General features: G+C 39.0%; 1 protein-coding gene across 1 annotated transcript in view; it reads left to right on the forward strand.

Annotated features, from left to right (window-relative positions):
• COL6A6 (collagen type VI alpha 6 chain) overlaps window positions 1–19,232 on the forward strand; it is a 165,731-nt gene that overhangs the window by 86,302 nt on the left and 60,197 nt on the right. The window contains exons 21-23 of the mRNA XM_058729869.1: window positions 9,685–9,720; window positions 11,522–11,584; window positions 13,195–13,257. Coding sequence (XP_058585852.1) covers window positions 9,685–9,720; window positions 11,522–11,584; window positions 13,195–13,257 — 162 coding nt within the window. The remainder of the gene's footprint in view (window positions 1–9,684; window positions 9,721–11,521; window positions 11,585–13,194; window positions 13,258–19,232) is intronic.

The following is a 19,232-nucleotide window of genomic DNA, read 5'->3' on the forward strand; positions in this document are numbered from 1 at the left end:
GTTCTAGCCAAGGAGACCCACTGCTCCGGTAGCCTATACTGTGATAAAAATGGCTGATTGTGGGTAGTGGGGCGCACGACCGTGAGGAAACTTGGGAAACCTCTGAGAACAGAACTGGCAAAGCGCTTGTGGAAAGCCCCCGAAGCTGAGGCAGGAAGGTGCTGGCTGCGGGGAAAATTACCAATCAGGAGAAAAGGCTGAGGCAAAGAGAGCGAGAAAGCAGCCCGCTAGGGGAAGGATGGTGAAAGTTTGGCCTACTCACTCTGCTAGCTGAGGGTGCCAGTGATGTCATTTTAAGTCCAAAACTCTATTCCTCTGCTGAATTTTATGGCTCGTTAGGAAAGTGAGTCCTGGCATAAGTCCTCTGTCTTTACTTCCATACTCTGTGCCTTGTAAAGATGTGTGTTCCAAGACACAAAAATATTTCTTTGGTGGAGTAAAATAGCTCTATGAACTTCTCAGAAAAATACAATGCATAATAAATACAGTATGCTAAACTGGTTTTTATTTGTGCTCAATTTTAAAACCTGTGTGTGTATGTATATGCATATATATGTGTATATATGTGTGTGTGTGTATACACACACACACACACACACACACACACACACGTAGTATTAATTGAGATATAGCCAATATATAACCTATTAGTCAGGTGTATAACATGATTTGATATGTATATGTGGTTGTGAAATAATCACTACCTTAAGTCTGGTTAACATTTATCACCATATGGTGTTACCAGTTTTTCCTTGTGCTGAAAACTTTTAAGATCGATCTACTCTCTTGGCGGCTTTCAAATATACAATGCAGTATTATTAACTGCAGTCCCCCATGTTGTACATTATATCCTTATGACTTATTTATAAACGGAAGTTTATACCTTTTGACCCACTTTACCCATTTTATCCACCCACCACCCCTTAATTCTGGCAACTGCCAATCTGTTCGCTGTGTCTAAGAGTTAAGTTTTTGGAGTTTTTTTGTTTTTTTGTTTTGTTTTTCTTCTGTTTTGCTTTTTTAAGACTCCACATATTACCAGGACCGTATGGTATTTGTCTTTCTCTAACTTATTTCATCTAGTATAATGCCTTACAGGGTCCATCCATATTGTCACAAATGGCAACTCTCCTTTTTTTTTTTTTTTTTTGGTTGAATAAAAGATTCCATTTTGTGTATATACCACATTTTCTGTATCCATCAATGGACCACTTAGGTTGCCTCCATGTCTTGGCTATTGTAAGTAATGTGGTGAACTCAGGGAGGCAGATATCCTTTTTAGTTAGTGTTTTCATTTCCTTTGGGTATATACCCAGAAGTGGAATTGCTGGATCATAAGGTAGCTCTAAGTTTAATTTTTTGAGGAACTTCCATACTATCTAAATACTAAGAATGAAATTGCTGATTTAACATTTTGGGGTCTTTTTTACTTATTTTGTTTGGTTGTATTTTTTTCAGTGAGTACTTTTTAAAAAAAGATTCTGTGCCTGACTTCTTGAAAGAGCACAGAAATTATAAATGAAAATTTTTATCCAATAAGAAGAGATAACTTCAATAAAATACACTTAAATGCCTGGACTGGGTTCTAAATTAGACTTGTCTTTTTTCTTTTGCAGCATTTCCTTTCCATTCTTAGTCATCTAGCTTTCTCCAATTCCTTCCACCTTCGTTCTCAATTATTTGTGCTATTTATCGAACACAAATAAGAACTGGTTTGATACATTGCATTTATTATGCATTGCAGTTTTTGAGCAGAAGTTCATAGAACTAGCTATTGTACTTCATCAAGAAAATATTTTTGTAGCTTGAAACACACTCCTGTTCTTCGCCAGGCAGAACAAATGGAAGTGAAAATAGAAGTTACATTTAAAATGTGCAGAATTTGGTTGCTGGGAAAATACTTTACTGCTGTGTTAATGCACCTACAGATAAAGAAATACATTTGCTATTCATTTCCCTTTCTAAAAGGGTGTAGCCAGCTTATATACCCTGGAAAAATATTTTGAACTTAAAGAATATCATCCAAGATTTCCTGGCATGGGAAATGAACTTTTATTGTTTTATAGACAGTATAGTCTCACTAGAGGCTAACATAGAATCACCATATATTATTTAAACTGCATAGCTCCTGAGAAATATGGCCCCGTCTTGGGTTATAGATTCAGCAATGTCATTCAGGAATAAAATTAGGACTTCCAACTAAAGATAGCAAAGTCAAGGTGGGTTTTTTTACTATTCCGTTTTGTGCAACTTACCAAAAACAGCACAACTTAAAAAGAGATTAACAAAGAATGACCACAACTTCAAGCCACACGTGATGGCAAATATTGGCCAATTCTTTTTAAGTCTAGATCCTAATGAGGGGAGGCTTTGCAAAGCTGATAAGCTGAAGCAGGGATCAGGTTTCTCTGAAAGTAGCTTCCAGGTTTTGAGAAGATTAAGGAATATACATAGAAGCAGTGTAGCAGAGGAGGCAGAAATCATGGGAAACTGAAGCATATTTCATTTTTATTTTTTTAATATGTAATTTATTGTAAAATTGGTTTCCGTACAACACCCAGTGCTCATCCCAACGGGTGCCCTCCTCAGTACCCATCACCCAGTTTCCCCTCCCTCCCACCCCCCATCAACCCTCAGTTTGTTCTCAGCTTTTAATAGTAACATAAGCATATTTCATCTATAACAAGCAGTCTGGGCCATGGAGGCTATAAAGACTGAAGAAATGGTGACTATAACAATACAGAGAAGGTATGATTTGAGGGGTTTTATATGAGCTCCATGAATCTCTTAAATGCCCACATTTGAAGGAAAAGGGTAGCCATGAGGTAGAAGAAATACTTCATGATGAGAAAGGGTTTGATTCGACATACCTATATCAAAGCTACTGACCCAGGTTCAGCTACACCACATACAGGTGTTCAGTAAATAGGTGGCCCTTATCAAAAGTGATTAATAATCAAAAATATTAATGATCTTCATTATGAAATGATTACAAATTAAGACCTACGCATAGTAAGAAGAAGAAAATTACATGAGCAAAGGACAAACAAACCTCATTAGAAGAGGAACTATTCAAGGGAAAGGTAGAACACCTCTGGCAAATAGTTCTCTAAAGTCTGAAAAAAACTAAGGCAATATGATTACTCTAAAAAAGCCTAAAGAACTGACAGGATGATGGAAAGTGAAGAAAGTAAGATGCTAGTGTTTGGGGAGCAATGAAAGTCTAAGATAGGTTATAAGCAACAAACAAATTAGAATAAATAAGATTGAATACAGTTGGGCATATGGTAATCAGGAAGCCACAGAAGCTGTGATAGAGGTAGACAGTGGAGAGCCAACAGTGAGGAGTAATATAATTTGTATTACTAAGTTAAACAGATGAATGTAAAAAATATTCAGAAGTATAATAAAAAGAATTTTTTTGTAAAACGGCTCAAATATGGAGGTATTTGAAAGGCATACTCTGACTCAGAAAAAAAAAAAAAATGGATACAAAAACAGGAACACTGAGCTACATCTTAGTGAAATTGCCAAACTGCTTATGTAAAGAAAGAATCAGGAGAATTTCCAAGCAGGAAAAATAGAAAACTCAGTTTGTCTTCAGCCTTCTTCACAACATTTGGGGCCAAGAGGGAGAGCAGTAGAATAGCTACAGAGTTCTTTTTTTTTTTTTTTTCCAACACTTATTCATTTTTGAGAGATAGAGTATGAGTGGGGGAGGGGAAAAGAGAGAGAGAGACAGACACAGAATCTGAAGCAGGCTCCAGGCTCTGATCTGTCAGCACAGAGCCCAACGCAGGGTTCGAACTCAGACTGTGAGATCATGGCCTGAGCTGAAGTTGGACGCTTAACCAACTGAGCCACCCAGGTGTCCCATAGAATAGCTACAGAGTTCTGAAGGAAATCCAAGGGTCCAAGATTTTTATGCCCACCCAAGTTGGCCTGTGATCATACAAGTAATTAACATGATAAAGCCTTTAAAACTACAAGTAGCATAGCCCCCATTTATTTTGTTTTTCTATTAAATTCAAGTAAAATTAAATGTAAGATTTTAATTCTAGAATAGCATAAATACCATGATCCCTCTTTAATCAAAAGTACTACTATTTAGAACTCTGTAAATGCATAAAAAGATGTAAGGAGGGGCAACTGGCTCAATCAGTTAAGTGTCCAACTTCAGCTCAGGTCATGATCTCATGGTTCATGGTTTGAGCCCCATGTCAGGCTCTGTGTTGACAGCTCGGAACCTGGAGCCGGCTTCGGATTCTGTGTCTCCCTCTCTTTCTGCCCCTCTCCTGCTCGCGATCTGACTCTGTCTCTCAAAAATGAATAAACATTAAAAAAAATTTTTTTTTAAGATGTAAGCAATCATGATTACCAAATGTTAATAATAGTCATATCTAGATGGAGGATTTGGGATGACTTAAATTTTTATTCTTTTTTTCTGCATTTGAATATTTACATATCTGTATGTATCGTTTTTGTAACAGTAAAGTCATTATCATCCTTTCAGAAGGAAGAAAAATCTATACCACTGACTGAAGAATTCTAAAATGTAGGTAGATAGCAAGCATTGAGGACTTCTCGGTGCAACAGGATTCTGCTGAACTGAGAAGTGATTGGAGGATGGTCAGGGGTAGAGTGTGGCATGCTGGGAAATAACAGCACTTGACCAAATCTGGCCTTGATTCATGTGACAAACATTTACTGAACACCTACAACGTACCAACAACTCCACTAACCACTAGAGCAACAAAATCAAATAAGACATAATCCTTGCTCTCAAGGAACCTAGAATCATGTTATGGATTCTATAGATGGTGTCTCAACCTACTGTTGACATTGGACCAGATGATTCTTTGTTGTGGCAGCTATTTTGTGCATTGTAGGATGTTTAGTATTATCCCTGGCCACTAGGTGCCCGTAGGACCCCTAACTTGTGACAGTGAAGACCGTCTCCAGACATTGCCAAATGTTCCCAGAGAAGGGGGTTTGCTAAATCCCCATGTTGCGGTTTGAAACCACCGTTGTAGAGGGGGACAGACCTGCAGGGGTGATAAGCTGTAACTGGTGCTCTGCCAGCAGTCTGTAACGGATTGGATTGGGGTAGGGGTCCGGAGTAGGATCAGGGCCAGAAAGCCACAGTGCTGGGGGCAGGGAGGCAGGAATGGGAGACTGGCTCTTTCTGAGCCCAGATCTACTGAGAATTAGAACAGATTCTTGTGCCATGGATAATAAGAAGCAACTGTAGCCTCAGACTAAAACATGGCCTTCAGTCCTATTCCATCTAGAGGGCTGTTACGCTTTGCCCTTTTCATCTCTCTTGGCACTTCTGTAGAGGCAGCTTGAAGTGCCCCCAGGCAGTCATTCGTCATTGTGAATGAGTGTTTGCCACTAATGTTCAGTATTAATGTGATATTTCGCCATTAAAAATGCCCTGATTTTTTTCCCCGGGGAATGTGTCTCAAATCAGTCCATATCTATCGGAGAAAGTGGGCTCGGCTAAACTACCAAAGCCAGGCTAGGTGGGACCAACAAGACTGAGTATCCTGTTCTGGGTCTTCTTACTCCCAGGATGTCTTTGGGGATATTTTCTTTCTTGCTGTGTTCATTCACTTTTCCTTTCACAGGTAAGTTCGGCTGTCTGGATGTGTTACTACATAACGGCAAGCCCATGGGCCAACATTAAGACATTTTGGGATTTAATCTTCGCCATTTAAAACATTAAAAATTTTAAAGCAAAATTGTGGAATTATCTCCCCTATTTCCTTGTTTTCTTTTTTTAAAAAAATTTTTTAATATAAAATTTATTGTCCAATTGGTTTCCATGTAACACCCAGTGGTCATCACCCATCCTCCCCTCCCTCCCATCCCCCATCAACCCTCAGTTTATTCTCAGTTTTCAAGAGTCTCTTATCGTTTGGCTCTCTCCCTCTCTAACTTTTTTTTTTCCTTCCCCTCCCCCATGGTCTTCTGTTAAGTTTCTCAGGATCCACATAAGAGTGAAAACATATGGTGTCTTTCTCTGTATGACTTATTTCACTTAGCATAACACTCTCCATTTCCATCCACATTGCTACAAAGGGCCATATTTCGTTCTTTCTCATTGCCCTCCATTGTGTATATAAACCACAACTTCTTTATCCATTCATCAGGTGATGGACATTTAGGTTCTTTCCATAATTTGGCTATTGTTGAGAGTGCTGCTGTAAACATTGGGGTACAAGTGCCCCTATGCATCAGTACTCCTGTATCCCTTGGGTAAATTCCTGGCAGTGCTATTGCTGGGTCATAGGGTAGATCTTATTTGTAATTTTTTGAGGAACCTCCACACTGTTTTCCAGAGCGGCTGCACCAGTTTGCATTCCCAACAGTGCAAGAGGGTTCCCATTTCTCCACATCCTCTCCAGCATCTACAGTCTCCTGATTTGTTCATTTTTGCCACTCTGACTGGTGTGAGGTGGTATCTGAGTGTGGTTTTGATTTGTATTTCCCTGATGAGGAGTGACGTTGAGCATCTTTTCATGTGCCTGTTGGCCATCCGGATGTCTTCTTTAGAGAAGTGTCTATTCATGTTTTCTGCCCATTTCTTCACTGGATTATTTGTGTTTGTTTATTTTTGAGAGAGACAGAGAGTACGAGTGGGAGAGGGGCAGAGAAAGAGGGAGGGAGGGAGGGATACACAGAACTGGAAGCAGGATCCAGGCTCTGAGCTATCAGCACAGGGCCCGACGTGGGGCTCAAACTGACGAACCGTGAGATCATGACCTGAGCTGAAGTCGGATGCTCACCCATCTGAGCCACCCAGGTGCCCCCCCCCTTTTTTTTTTCAGTCTCTCACACCTACCCAACGCATCTCAAACCCATGACTTCCATTTAAAGTCTAAATCCCAGGGGTGCCTGGGTGGCCCAGTCAGTTAGGCGTCCGACTTCACCCCAGGTCATAATCTCGCGGTTGGTTGGTTCGAGCCCCACGTAGGGCTCTGTGCTGACAGCTCAGAGCCTGGAGCCTGCTTTGGATTCCATGTCTCCCTCTCTCTGTCTGCCCCTCACCTACTCGCATTCTATCTCTCTCTGTCTCTCAAAAATAAAATGTTAAAAATTTTTTAAATAAAGTTTAAATCCCAAATAGCCACTAATGAAAGTGCTAGATGATTACTTCTAGAGATGTTTCCATGATGTGCATGAATGGTAGATTAAAATCTTTATCCTCTGTCAGGCTTCTAAACTCCTGCCTAGGACCAGAAGTCCTTTTTGCTTACTACTACTCACCCCAGTGCCTCTAAGGAGCAGGAGCTCAATGTTAAGATGACTAATTTTAATCAAGCTCTTTCAAAGTTGAACCTTAAAGACACAGACACCAAATGTTTATTGATGTTATTTCAAACACTGTGACCATGGACCAGAGAAAAATTTTTGGATGTAAAGTCCTGTTTCATATCCCTTAAATCATATAGGATGCTCTTTATTTTGACTGAATGTAGGTTCAAGTTGTGCCTGCCACACCCAGATCTATCCACTTATAGCCCAAATCTGGCCATGTACATTTCCTGCTTTAAGAGAGCCAGTAGTTTCTGCTAAATGGAGTATGAACCCTTCAGTTAAGTAACCCTACTACTCCCCTCTCTTCTGACACCTTTGTCCTAGAAATGCCACCATTAAATACACTTCCTATTTTCCTGCCTCTACTTCATTACTTAGAAAGTAATACCCTTTACTAGAAAGAGTTGTTTCATTTTCTTCTGTGAAACTCCTATACCTTCTGTGAAACTCAGATCAAAAATATCTTCTAGGGCACGTGGCTGGCTTAGTCAGTAGAGCATGTGACTCTTTAATATTAGGGTCATGAATTTAAGCCTCACATTAGTATAGAGATAACTTACATAAACTTAAAATCTTCTTCAGGGCGCTGGGTGACTCATTTGGCTAAGCATCCAACTTTGGCTCAGGTCATGATCTCGCAGTCTGAGTTAGAGCCCCGGGTTGAACTCTGTGCTGACAGCTCAGAGCCTGGAGCCTGCTTTGGATTCTGTGTCTCCCTTTCTCTCTGCCCCTCCCCCACTCGTACACTGTCTCTCTCTCTCTCTCTCTCTCTCTCTCTCTCCAAAATAAACATTAAGAAATTTTTAATTACAAAAAAATCTTGTAGGAATATTTTCCTAATCTGACAAACTGGATATAATTGCTTTCTTCAAAACCCATATTTCCATCTTCCCCTTTCTTATGGCATTTGCCATACTATACATTGTAAATATTGTAATATTTATCTCTTCACCCCCCCCCCCAAATCCAAAGTATGAGCGCCCTCTGAGGTCACAAACTGTGTGTGTGTGTGTGTGTGTGTGTGTGTGTGTGTGTGTGTAATCTTTATGGTTCCCATTCAATATGCTTTGTGGGTAGTAGATGATTGGTAGATATTTTTATGAATGAGACTGAAGTGCATTAAACCAGATCAGATAAACTCTTGTACTAAAGGAGTGGAGAGAATTTCTTTTCCTCCTGATGGAGAGGATTTAGACTCTCCTCTTAACATGACTCATTAGAGTTTTAAAGAAATGGGTCTCCATTTCTCCAGATATACACAGTCTGTTTCCTAGATAACAATAGAAGTTAACTGAAGTGTGATTGGAAGAATTTAAAGTCTGGCCTCACATTGAATTTTGATCTGAATCTCTCAAGTTTCCATCAAGAAAATGTTGTCTGATATTTACTGAATTTTGCAAATCTTGGTGTCAATTTTGCTGTAACTTTGAGAGATCATAAGTTAGACAATAAAATGTCTCTGTGTGATTTACAGATCTATAATATGTTGATCTGAAATATACCCAGACCCTAATCTTATATATGAGAGTATTAGGAAAATTTCACTTGATTGTGTAGCACTATTATTTTAATTTAATTTCATTAGCATACTGAATTGAGAATTTTTGAATGCTTGGGATGATTCTTTAATTTTTAACAGGTAAGCATATTGTTTGGCTTTTTTGGGTAAAGGGGTATAAAATTAGTCTGGCTATCTTTAGATTCTGAAATTATAATAAAGTTCATGGAGTCAATTCTCCCAGCTTTTTCTCTGGCTTCCTGCCTTTTGGCTACTACACTCTTGATTTTTTGGTTGTTAGTACTTTGGAAAAGTGAAAAGAAATTAAATTTGAATCAATCAATTTTGGAGCTTGTGACCAGTTCTAGTAATAGTTTAGGGGAGGGCAGATTATTGACCACAATCTGTTCCAAGTATGTACAGATTTCAGTTGTCTATTATTTTTTATTACCTATTGCCCTAGGATAAGAATTCAAAGTTGGCAGGATGCCTGGGTGGCTCAGTCTGTTGAGTGTCTTGATTTCGGCTCAGGTCATGATCCCAGGGTCATGGGATCGAGTCCTGTGTCGGGCTCCACACTGAGCATGGAGCCTGCTTAATACTGTCTCTCTCTCTCTGCCCGTTTCCCCCACCGCTCCCATGTGCATGCTCTCGCTCTCTCTTTCAAAAAAAAAAAAAATTAAAAATTAAATTCAGAGTTGGCAACATTTTACTGTCATGGTTCAGTGGATAATTAAATGTTTTAAGCAATATGTGAGAACTTAAAAAAAAATGCCTTAGCGTGTTCATTACTAATTTAAATTAAATATAGAAAGCATTTTTTTTTTCAGAGTTAATGGTATCTACCTTTTGTCCTACTTTAGGGAGCTCATGGCCGAAGGGGACATACAGGCCCACAGGTACAGTGATTTTTTTTTTTCTTAACTCCAAATGATAAGGGTTCTGTGTCCAGTCAAGGAGTAATAAAGGCTCTGGGAAATCTCTTTCAAGACTAAAGTTCTTTCACTTTTTGATCATATCGGTTTTGGAATAAAATACTAGAAAACTTTTAGGCTACAATTTCAAAAACTCAAATCTTAAGATGAAAATTTGACCATTCTAATCAAAGATTGTAAAAATCAATGATAAGACACTAGTTGGGCCAATTACTGTTAAATTTAACTTTGTTCAGGTATCGAGTACAAACTAGTAACTCAGTTGAGTAATCTTTCCTTTAGATTTTTGTTCGGGTGACTCTGGAATCTTACAATTTATATAAACCCTTTTTAAAATGAGAGTACTGTGAAACTCTAATACAAATTGGACATTCTGAGTGTTTTGTTCAAAACTTGACCATACCAAATATCATATCCTATCTTTTTTGTATGTGTTAGTGATGTATTATACATGTCATCTATAAGATTTATGAAAAATAAATTATGACTTGGAATTTATAAAATTCAAGAAAAACACATTCTCAGGTTGAAAATACAATGAGGATAAACAATAAATCCACTCTCGGTCACATCATGGTAAAACTCTGGAATGCTAAAGAAAACATCTTAAACACTACCGGAGAGAAAAGGCATTTTATCCAAGGGTAACAAATTATATTGCAGCAGACTTGTATTCAGCAATAAAATATTCAAGAAAGCAAAGTAATATTTTACAGGTGCAGAAGAAAAATAGCTGTTAATCTAGAATTCCATACCTAGCTAAACTACGAATAAATATATAGACGTTTTCAGATGAAGACTAAGAGAGTTTGCCATCCACAGACATCAGTCCATTCCACACACACATTTCAAGGTTAGACTTCAACAAAAAGGAGAGCAAAACCAGAATAATGGCATGAAAAGAATGAAATGAGGCTGGGGAAAGTGTTGAGAAATTTCCTCTTTCTGAGATCTAGGAAAAAGCATTAATTAGCAGGGGACCTCTAATCACATCTCATTGTGTAACAATTGAGGCATAAATTTAGGCTATTTCAATAGTTGACTAAATTAAGCCTTTTAATCCTTTTTTTTTTTTTTTGGAACTCTTATCTTTGGCAGAGTTCAAGAGCAATGTGAAGATAATGCTTAACTTTGATTCATAGATATTTAATCTATTTGAATATAAATATAATGTTGTAAGATTTCCAGAGACTTATTAAGAAAATGTGGGGGCGCCTGGGTGGCGCAGTCGGTTAAGTGTCCGACTTCAGCCAGGTCACGATCTCGCGGTCTGTGAGTTCGAGCCCCGCGTCGGGCTCTGGGCTGATGGCTCGGAGCCTGGAGCCTGTTTCCAATTCTGTGTCTCCCTCTCTCTCTGCCCCTCCCCCGTTCATGCTCTGTCTCTCTCTGTCCCAAAAATAAATAAAAAACGTTGAAAAAAAAAATTAAAAAAAAAAAAAGAAAATGTGAAGTAAATTGTGAGTTTTTTCAGGCCAAACGCCCAAGTTAGATATATTGGAAATGTTACAGAAAAAAAAGGAGTATGTAAGTGTGCATATGTATAAAGACTGAAAGCAAATGTACCAATATAGTAGCCTTGGTTATCTCTGCTTTATAAGATTATAGAAAAATTTTATTTCTTTATTTGTATTCTCCCTTATTTTTCGTATTTTTTCCAAAGATCCTGCACTGTATTGTGATTGAAAATATACAATGTTGTACATGAAGAAAGAAGACAAAATTCTCAGGAAACAGTGTTAACAGGTTGATTTCTCTCTCACCACAGGGGAAAACAGGCATCCCAGGCCCAGATGGACTTGAAGGCTCATGGGGACTTAAGGGCCCTCAGGTACATATCAGTACTAAACAGAATGTGACAACATGAAGAATCTGGAGATTTGATGGAATTCATCAAACATCTTTGCAGAATTACAGATGCTTAAAGTGTTTTCAAAGTAATAAAGTAAGGAAGCGACACAGTCTTGACTTGACCAGCATTTAGTCTCCTTTATTTTGTGCCTCAAGAGGTGAAAGGAGAATGAACATGCTGGGTAGGGTCCCTGTGCAATAACTCCAAGCTAGCTGGGATGTTCTAGGGAGATCTTAAGCCAAAGAAAATGTTAAGCCTCAAACTGGGAATTTTGGTCCATGTAGCACAGTAAGAGCTCAGTGTTACATATTTGGACTCCTGTGTTGTAGAAAAGTTGGCTCTACTCTAGGAAAGAATTGTTCCAAATACAGCTGAAGTCTTCAGGGTGTTCTATAGCATGGCACTCAGCCTGTCTTTCTTATTCACTTCCCCCAGAGAGCTGCCTCCAGCACTTTTTCCTTTCTGAGGAAGAGCCCATGGTTGGCTCTTACACTGATCACATGAGGGGAAAGGAAGCATGTGCCAAAATGTAGCCTGAAATAATACTGAAAAGGGAAAGGAAGTCCTAGAAAATGCTGAGATGAAAGAAAAGAGGTCAGAGTATAGAAAGTTAGAACGTATTTTTTCTCAAACTTGGCTTTGAAATCTTGAGAAATAATTTTGCTGTTTGGCAAATGCAGAGCAAGCAATGGTTCTATAATTTTTCAAGGTTTTAATCCACATAGTTTTAAAAAATTAACAATTGTATGTTGGCACCATGGTGCATGAAAGTTGGGCAAAATATCCTTAGACATCAGATGAAAAATTTTGTCCACATTTTTACCAAGACTTGAGAGCGGTAAACAATCTGCCCCCTTGGACCTCTATCTCTTTTGAGCTTGATTGCTTTTTTCTGTTTTTCTTGCCAACTGAGGAAAGTTCACTTGTCTTATCTTGAAGTGAGAAATATTTGCCACTGGGGTTGTGGGGAAGCATTTCAATAGATTGGCTGGCTTTATTTCATGCTAAACAAGTAATAAAACAACATCCCTTCTTCTACTCTTTCTTCATGACAAAATTTAAAAGGAGATGGAAAAGCCAAACACAGCATGAAGGTTTATCTGCCTAATGTATGGAAGCCATGATTAACAGGCAATATAATATTTTACAAGTAGAAAGATCCAAATTTCACCTTACCACATGCTGTATCTTACGACCAGTCTTCAGTGTGATTATTGAATTGAAATTTATTTTAATGTTTCATTGTCAGATTACATAATTAAGGATTATTTTCTTTATCACATAAGAAATATATGCATTTGGAGTCTAAAGACGCTTAGGATAATCAGAAAGCAATACTGAAATATTCAACCGTTGAGTATTTATTCAGTTGACTGTAAATGCCCAACTGCCGAAATTGCAGATTGGACCCTTGTATACATGGACAGAGGGGACACTTACAGATCAAGACAGAGCCAAGGGCATGGGTAGAGTTCTCTTTCCAGTTTCTGTCCACGTGACTGACTTATCATGTCCATATTTAATATTCAAGTTATTATTCAAGTGTTCTCTTTTAGAAAACAAATAATGCTTTAATTCTCTATATGTAGGGTCCCAGAGGAGAGACTGGTATGAAAGGAGAAAAAGGAGGTCTGGGAATTAAAGGTCCTCAGGTATGTAATGAGAGAAAGGGACTACACCTGGCTTTGATCTTGGCTTTAATGTGGATGTCCTTGCAGTGTCTTTTCTTCAGAAGGAGCTATTCATTGCCTGTGAACCAGCAAAGGTTTGACTTCTGCGTTCAGTGTGGTGGCCACATCGCATTGCGTTCCCTACCTTGCCGGATGGGCTGTCATTCTGTCAGACCCAGAGGTGGAGATGACTTCTAGCCCTCTTTGCCTCAGCAGCTCAGCGGTTACTTTGAGGTTAAGAATTCCTCCTCAGTAGAAATGGGGTCATGCCACTCCTCTGATCTCAATCATTAGGGGCTTCCCATTGCATCCAGGATACAACCTACTTCAGTGATCCTCAACCTAGACTCACGTCCTAATCTCCTGGGAAGATTATAAAACACTCCACCACCTGGAACCCTCTTCACATCATTTAAATCAGAATCTCTGGAGGTAAGGACAGGGTACCGGTAACTTTGAATTCTCCCCAGGTGATTCTAACAGACACACCCTGTGATGGGACTGACTTTCCCACATCACTTCTCCAACTTCAAAGTGCCTAAGAATCACCTGGACAACTTTTTAAACTGCAGATACAGATCGGAAGGTCTGGGGTGGGGCCCGAGATTCTACACTTCCAATGAACTCCCAGGTGATACTGATGCTGCTGGTTCCCAGACCACACTTTGAGTAGAAAGGCCCTACCTGATCTGGCCATTGCCTAACTGCTATTATAGTGTATATGTGTTTAGCTTGTTGTCTCCTCTTGTAGACTTTAATCTCTCTGAGGGCCAGAATTTTGTCTTGCGTATATCCCAGAGCCTAAAACAACAGGGCTGCCACACAGTAGAGCTCAACATGTATTTATATAATGAATCAATTAGTAAATGAATGAATGAGACACAGTTGGGACTTGCACCTGGATAATGGGATAAAGGGAATCCGTTACTTTGTGTCCATTAGGCAATGGTCCAACACGTAAGTGGATGTGTTCATCATCAAAATAGTTAAGCTATTTGCATAAACCTATATCTCATGACACAGTATTTTAAAGCATATGAATAACTACTCGTGAGGATATTTGTTCCCAATTTTGATGAATGTGCTCCTTCAAACGGCATGAAAACTTTAAAATTTCATTGTAGGACTAAATTGATGAAAAGTATTTTGCATTCACATCCTTGAATCGTTAAAAACGCTGCCACCACCAATTGGGATTTAAAAAAAAAAAAAAGCAAATGCCAAGGGAAATGTATATCAGGTGATTATCTCACCTGTTTATATAAAATATTAAAATGTAGATGTGTTAAATCCAAAGAGCTTGGTAATTCCCTTCTCTACAATCCAAAATTGTATCCAAGTGGCTGTTACTCAAATAAGCTATTCCATTTGCCCTATAGTGTACTTCTCTGAGTGAGTCCCCTTTAATCTTGCTTTGGCAAGATTGATCATAGTTATAAATCATTCAACCTCTTGGCATTGCCAGCATTAGTCAAAAGGCACCACTTCTCTCTACCTCTTCCATTTATCTGGCTAGAAATCATGGCTTGCTTTCTTTGCTTGCTTTTCTTGAAATACCCTTGTCAACACAGTGAAAGTGCTATTTCAAAGATGTGTAGAATTTTCTATATTCAGGACATGATGGATGAGACTTCAAAATTGTTGTTTCCAAAAGAAAACCACGGGAGACCAAACCAATCATATATACAAGAGAGTGTTATTCTTTATGGGCTCTATAAATCCACTGACACAGGCTTCATACAGGACACACGAACGAGCCATTTAGGTGGAATAACGGGAGTGTTTTTTAATTGCAGGCCTTAAGGCTTTTCTTAGGACATATATTTGGAAAAAAGGATGTGAGTTGTGTTGACAGTGTTCTGAAGACTTATTAATTCATGCAGTGTTGGGGAATTCTGCATAAATCAAAATGTGCTAATCCAACCAAGTATATGGCTATGATATGAAAGAAGTACAGTCTCTGGCGTAAGAAAAAAGACATAACCTTGAAAAGAATGGCATTTTCTTTCATACCTTCCTTCTCGTCTGGTTTACCCTGGGGTACCACACTAACATAACCAATGCCTAGAAGAGGAAAGGAAAATCAGACACCAATCCTAATTCTAGTTAGTGTTGGAATTATTCTGTTTGTTTGTTTATAGCGAAATAATCACTAATGTCAGGCAATGCCCAGAAAAATTGGAATTATTCCATGTCAATTTGGGATATAAAGTAGAATTTCTGTTGTCATCTTTACCAAGCGTAGCATAGTGGTCAGGGGCACAGTGTCTGGAGCCAGGGTGCCTAAGTTTGATTGCCAGATTTGTACTTTCCTATCTATCTTTGTGGCTTTGGGTAATTTGTTTAACCTCTCTATGCCTCAATTCTCTCTGCTGCAGAATAAGGATAGTAATAGTATCTACTGCATCAGGTGGAAATTAAATGGTTTAATATACGTAGGTTCTCAAACAGTGCCTGCGGTGTAGTAAGCACTATGTAAATGTTTAATACTACTGCATTGCATCAGTATTATCTAATTTAGCAGGGACATTTTATGCTCAAAGTATGCGAGGAGTCTCCAGTGTAAGAAAGGCCGTGGTAATACTAACACTAATAATCTGTACTGCAGTGATTGCATTTCATTCCACATAATCTAGGTTCAATGATCCATCAACTACTCCTTTTCCTCAAATATTTACTGAGGGCTTCCTGTGTGCGCGTTCTGTAGTAAGATAAAAGTGCACGCTCCCAATCTCATAAAGGAGACCGATACAAATGAATAGTTGAGATGTGATGTACTAAATGCTAATGTAGAATTACACCTCAGGTAGAATGGTGGGACAAAGGATGGCTTTAGAGCAGAAGAGTGGTTTCGCTTTTGCAGGATAAGGAGGTGTTTTCCAGTGACCAAGGGAGAGGCAGGCATCTGGGAAAAGGAGCCAGAAAATCTAAAAAGAGATATCAAAGTGAGTTTGGGGAACGATAAATGATCCAGTATGGATGGAGTGTAGGAGGCATGAAGGATTAGAAGTTGAGTTAGAGGCTATGTCCTAGATTAGCACTGTCAAGATCAGCACCTCAGGTGTCTCGGGTTTGTTCTTGCATTAGCCCACCAGCAAGGGCTGGCCTCTTGTTTTTTGCTTTTCTCAGAATTAGCTCATATCTGACTCTTAAAGATGCTGAGCATTTAGTCTCCTTGAGTAGTTTTTGCTCACCCTGATATTTACCGGTTGTCCTTGTAGGCAAGGTTTTGCCCCCAAGAAAATAATAAGTGACAGGATTCCTTTTAAGCATGAGAAGAGCCTGCATCTCTTGTCCCTGCCCAGCCACATCCCATCCAAAGTCGAGGTGTCCTTGGCACTGTAGCAGCCATTAATCCCCAAATCCTAGTGCTATCCTTTCTGATCAGATACTATCTAAGGACAATTTTTAAAACATTTAAACTCTAAACATCTCCTTTATATCATCACTTAACACCTGTATTAAGCAGTTGCGATTGCAGAAGACTCTGTCACAGAGTCTGAACACAAGCAAAAGATCCCCAGCCCAAGTCCCCATATTGCAGGGTAGATCTGGCCCCAGCCTCCTGCATCAAGTTTGGATATTCACATTTTTAAAACTCCAATCTCAGCTGATGCATGAATAGTAGAGTTGGGGAATCCTGTCCCCAAACAGTCTTCAAAACAGCAGGCAGAGTAGCTAGGAGTTCAGAGTCAAAATCAAGTTCAGTTCCCATCTCACCCTCTTATTAACAGTGATCTGGGGTTAAATATATTGAGAATTTATTTTTTATCGGTAAACAATGGTATCAATAATATGTATCTCACTGTGTTGTTGTAAGGATTGAGAAAGTCTGGATAGTGTAAACATATACCTCTTAGCACAGTGCTTTGCACAAAATACTCAATAAAAGGTTGCCATTGCCACAAAGCCGATGGAGATTTTATCTCTAGCTGGTGTCCTTTTCCTTTAAATGCCCTAAGCTTCTTTTTATATTCCATAGCTGCTCTTGGCCTCAAATCAAGGTAACTTTTTGGCTCTTTGATATCCTGGGGTTGCAGGGAATTTTTCACCTTTCCTTTAAAAACATGGTGGCCTATACAACCAGCAGTATTTGAATAGGTAACCTATCTGGATAACCATTCAATGAAGCTTGAGGCCTATTCAAGCAATCACAAATGCCAGTCTGGTATTTTGTGTGGTCCTGCATAGGAAACAGGATCAGGTTCTCTGATGTTCTGATGACCAGGCTCTGTCTGCATCCATCCATCCATCCCTCTGTCCCTCCATTTGCCCATCCATCCCATTTTGGAGGGCTTTCAAACAAGGTAATCTCTCACTGTGCTCGTGTGTGCTCAAAGTGACTACACATGAAGTAATCTCCCTGAAATTATTTCATCTCTTAGAGCTCATTATGTCTGAAGGAAGCACAGAAAGTGAACTCCTAAGCCAGACTTCCAATTTATGCCTTTGGTCAAGGATAATTGAAATCTTTTCACTTCCTCGTCCTGTGAAGTACACAAACATTTCATACGGAAAATGAAGTTAAACACATTATTTCATCCCTCTTGGGGGATTTTCCTGGAGAGGTGAATGGATAGATGAATGAATGGGTGGATTGAGAGGTTCTAAGTACTCTACTAAGTACCTAGGTACTGTACTAAGTACCTAGAGACAAAATTCCAGAGATATGAAGTCAATAGGGTATACTCCTTCAAGGAATGTACAGGCTAGTATCTAGTGGATGAGAGAAAGAAATGAATGAAGAACTACATACAGAGTAAAGGAATCTGTGAGACCCAGTGTAGCCAGGGGGTTCAGGTATTCTTGAAACAGTGATGCTAAAAATAAGATTTTCAGAACAGGGAGATTGTACCTCTCTCCAGATGGAAAAATGGACCAGCTAAGGGAAGAACTTGCACAAGTGCGGAGATATAAAACAAGAAGTATTTGGTGACTTCAGATGGTTTAAGCCTAAACATACAGTGATTGAAGTAGTCACAGATGACAATGGAGACATGCAGTCCCAACATTTTGGGGGATTTTGTGTATTAATAAGTGAAGACCATAAACTTTATTCTGAGAGCTATTCAGAATTTCAGAAAAAGTGGCAGCATTAGCCTGACATTTTAAATCCAAAGGAAAAGTCATGAAGAATGGATTAGAGAGAGGCCAGGCTGCAGTCAGGGAATCCAGGAATTTAGACAGAATGCAGGAAGGCCTGAAGGTAGATGATAGCAATAGGAACAGAAGAGAGATGTATACAGAAAGGCATAGAATCTGTAGGACTTATACTTGATAGGTTTTGAGAGATAAGCTAAGGGAGGGGTCTATGATGATTCCTAGTTTCCACTTTGGGCTTCCTTAATAAAGAGAATGAACCCAAGTATGACTTGCAGTAAATCTAATTATCTTTGGTAATCAGTTCCAATAGACATTTTAACTTATGGGTTTGGCGTTTAGTTGAGTGGTCTGAACTGGAGATTCAAATATTTAGGGATTATTTTGTAAAGTGATATGTGAATCTATGGGGGAATCACTCAGGAAGAGAGGATTAAATGAGAAAATAAGATCAGAGGAGCCTCAGGGCACATGGAGATTGAAGAGGCCAATGGAGTCTTTGAAGTTTGCTGAGAAGAGGCCAGAGAGGGACCAGGAAGGCCATGGTAACCAGTGTTACAGAACTTAATGGAAAAGTTTCAAAGAATACATGATCAAAATCAACTAAGGTAAGAACAGAAAAGAACAGAAAACATCCCGTGGATGTCACGGGAGCTAGCTCCATGAAGTGGTAGGACTGAGAGAAGGGAAAGGATTGACAGCTATGGAAAGTGAAATTGAGATTCTTCTTTTAGGATAAATAAGGGAGAGGGAGGAGAAAAAAACAAAGATTGTGGAAAGATTATTATCATCTTCCCTGGTAACCAATATACTATTTAACAGTCTTTCCTATTAGGAAATTTTTTATGTCCAACTTA

Source organism: Neofelis nebulosa, chromosome 5 (assembly GCF_028018385.1).
Source record: "Neofelis nebulosa isolate mNeoNeb1 chromosome 5, mNeoNeb1.pri, whole genome shotgun sequence".
NCBI classification, from domain to species: Eukaryota; Metazoa; Chordata; class Mammalia; order Carnivora; family Felidae; genus Neofelis; species Neofelis nebulosa.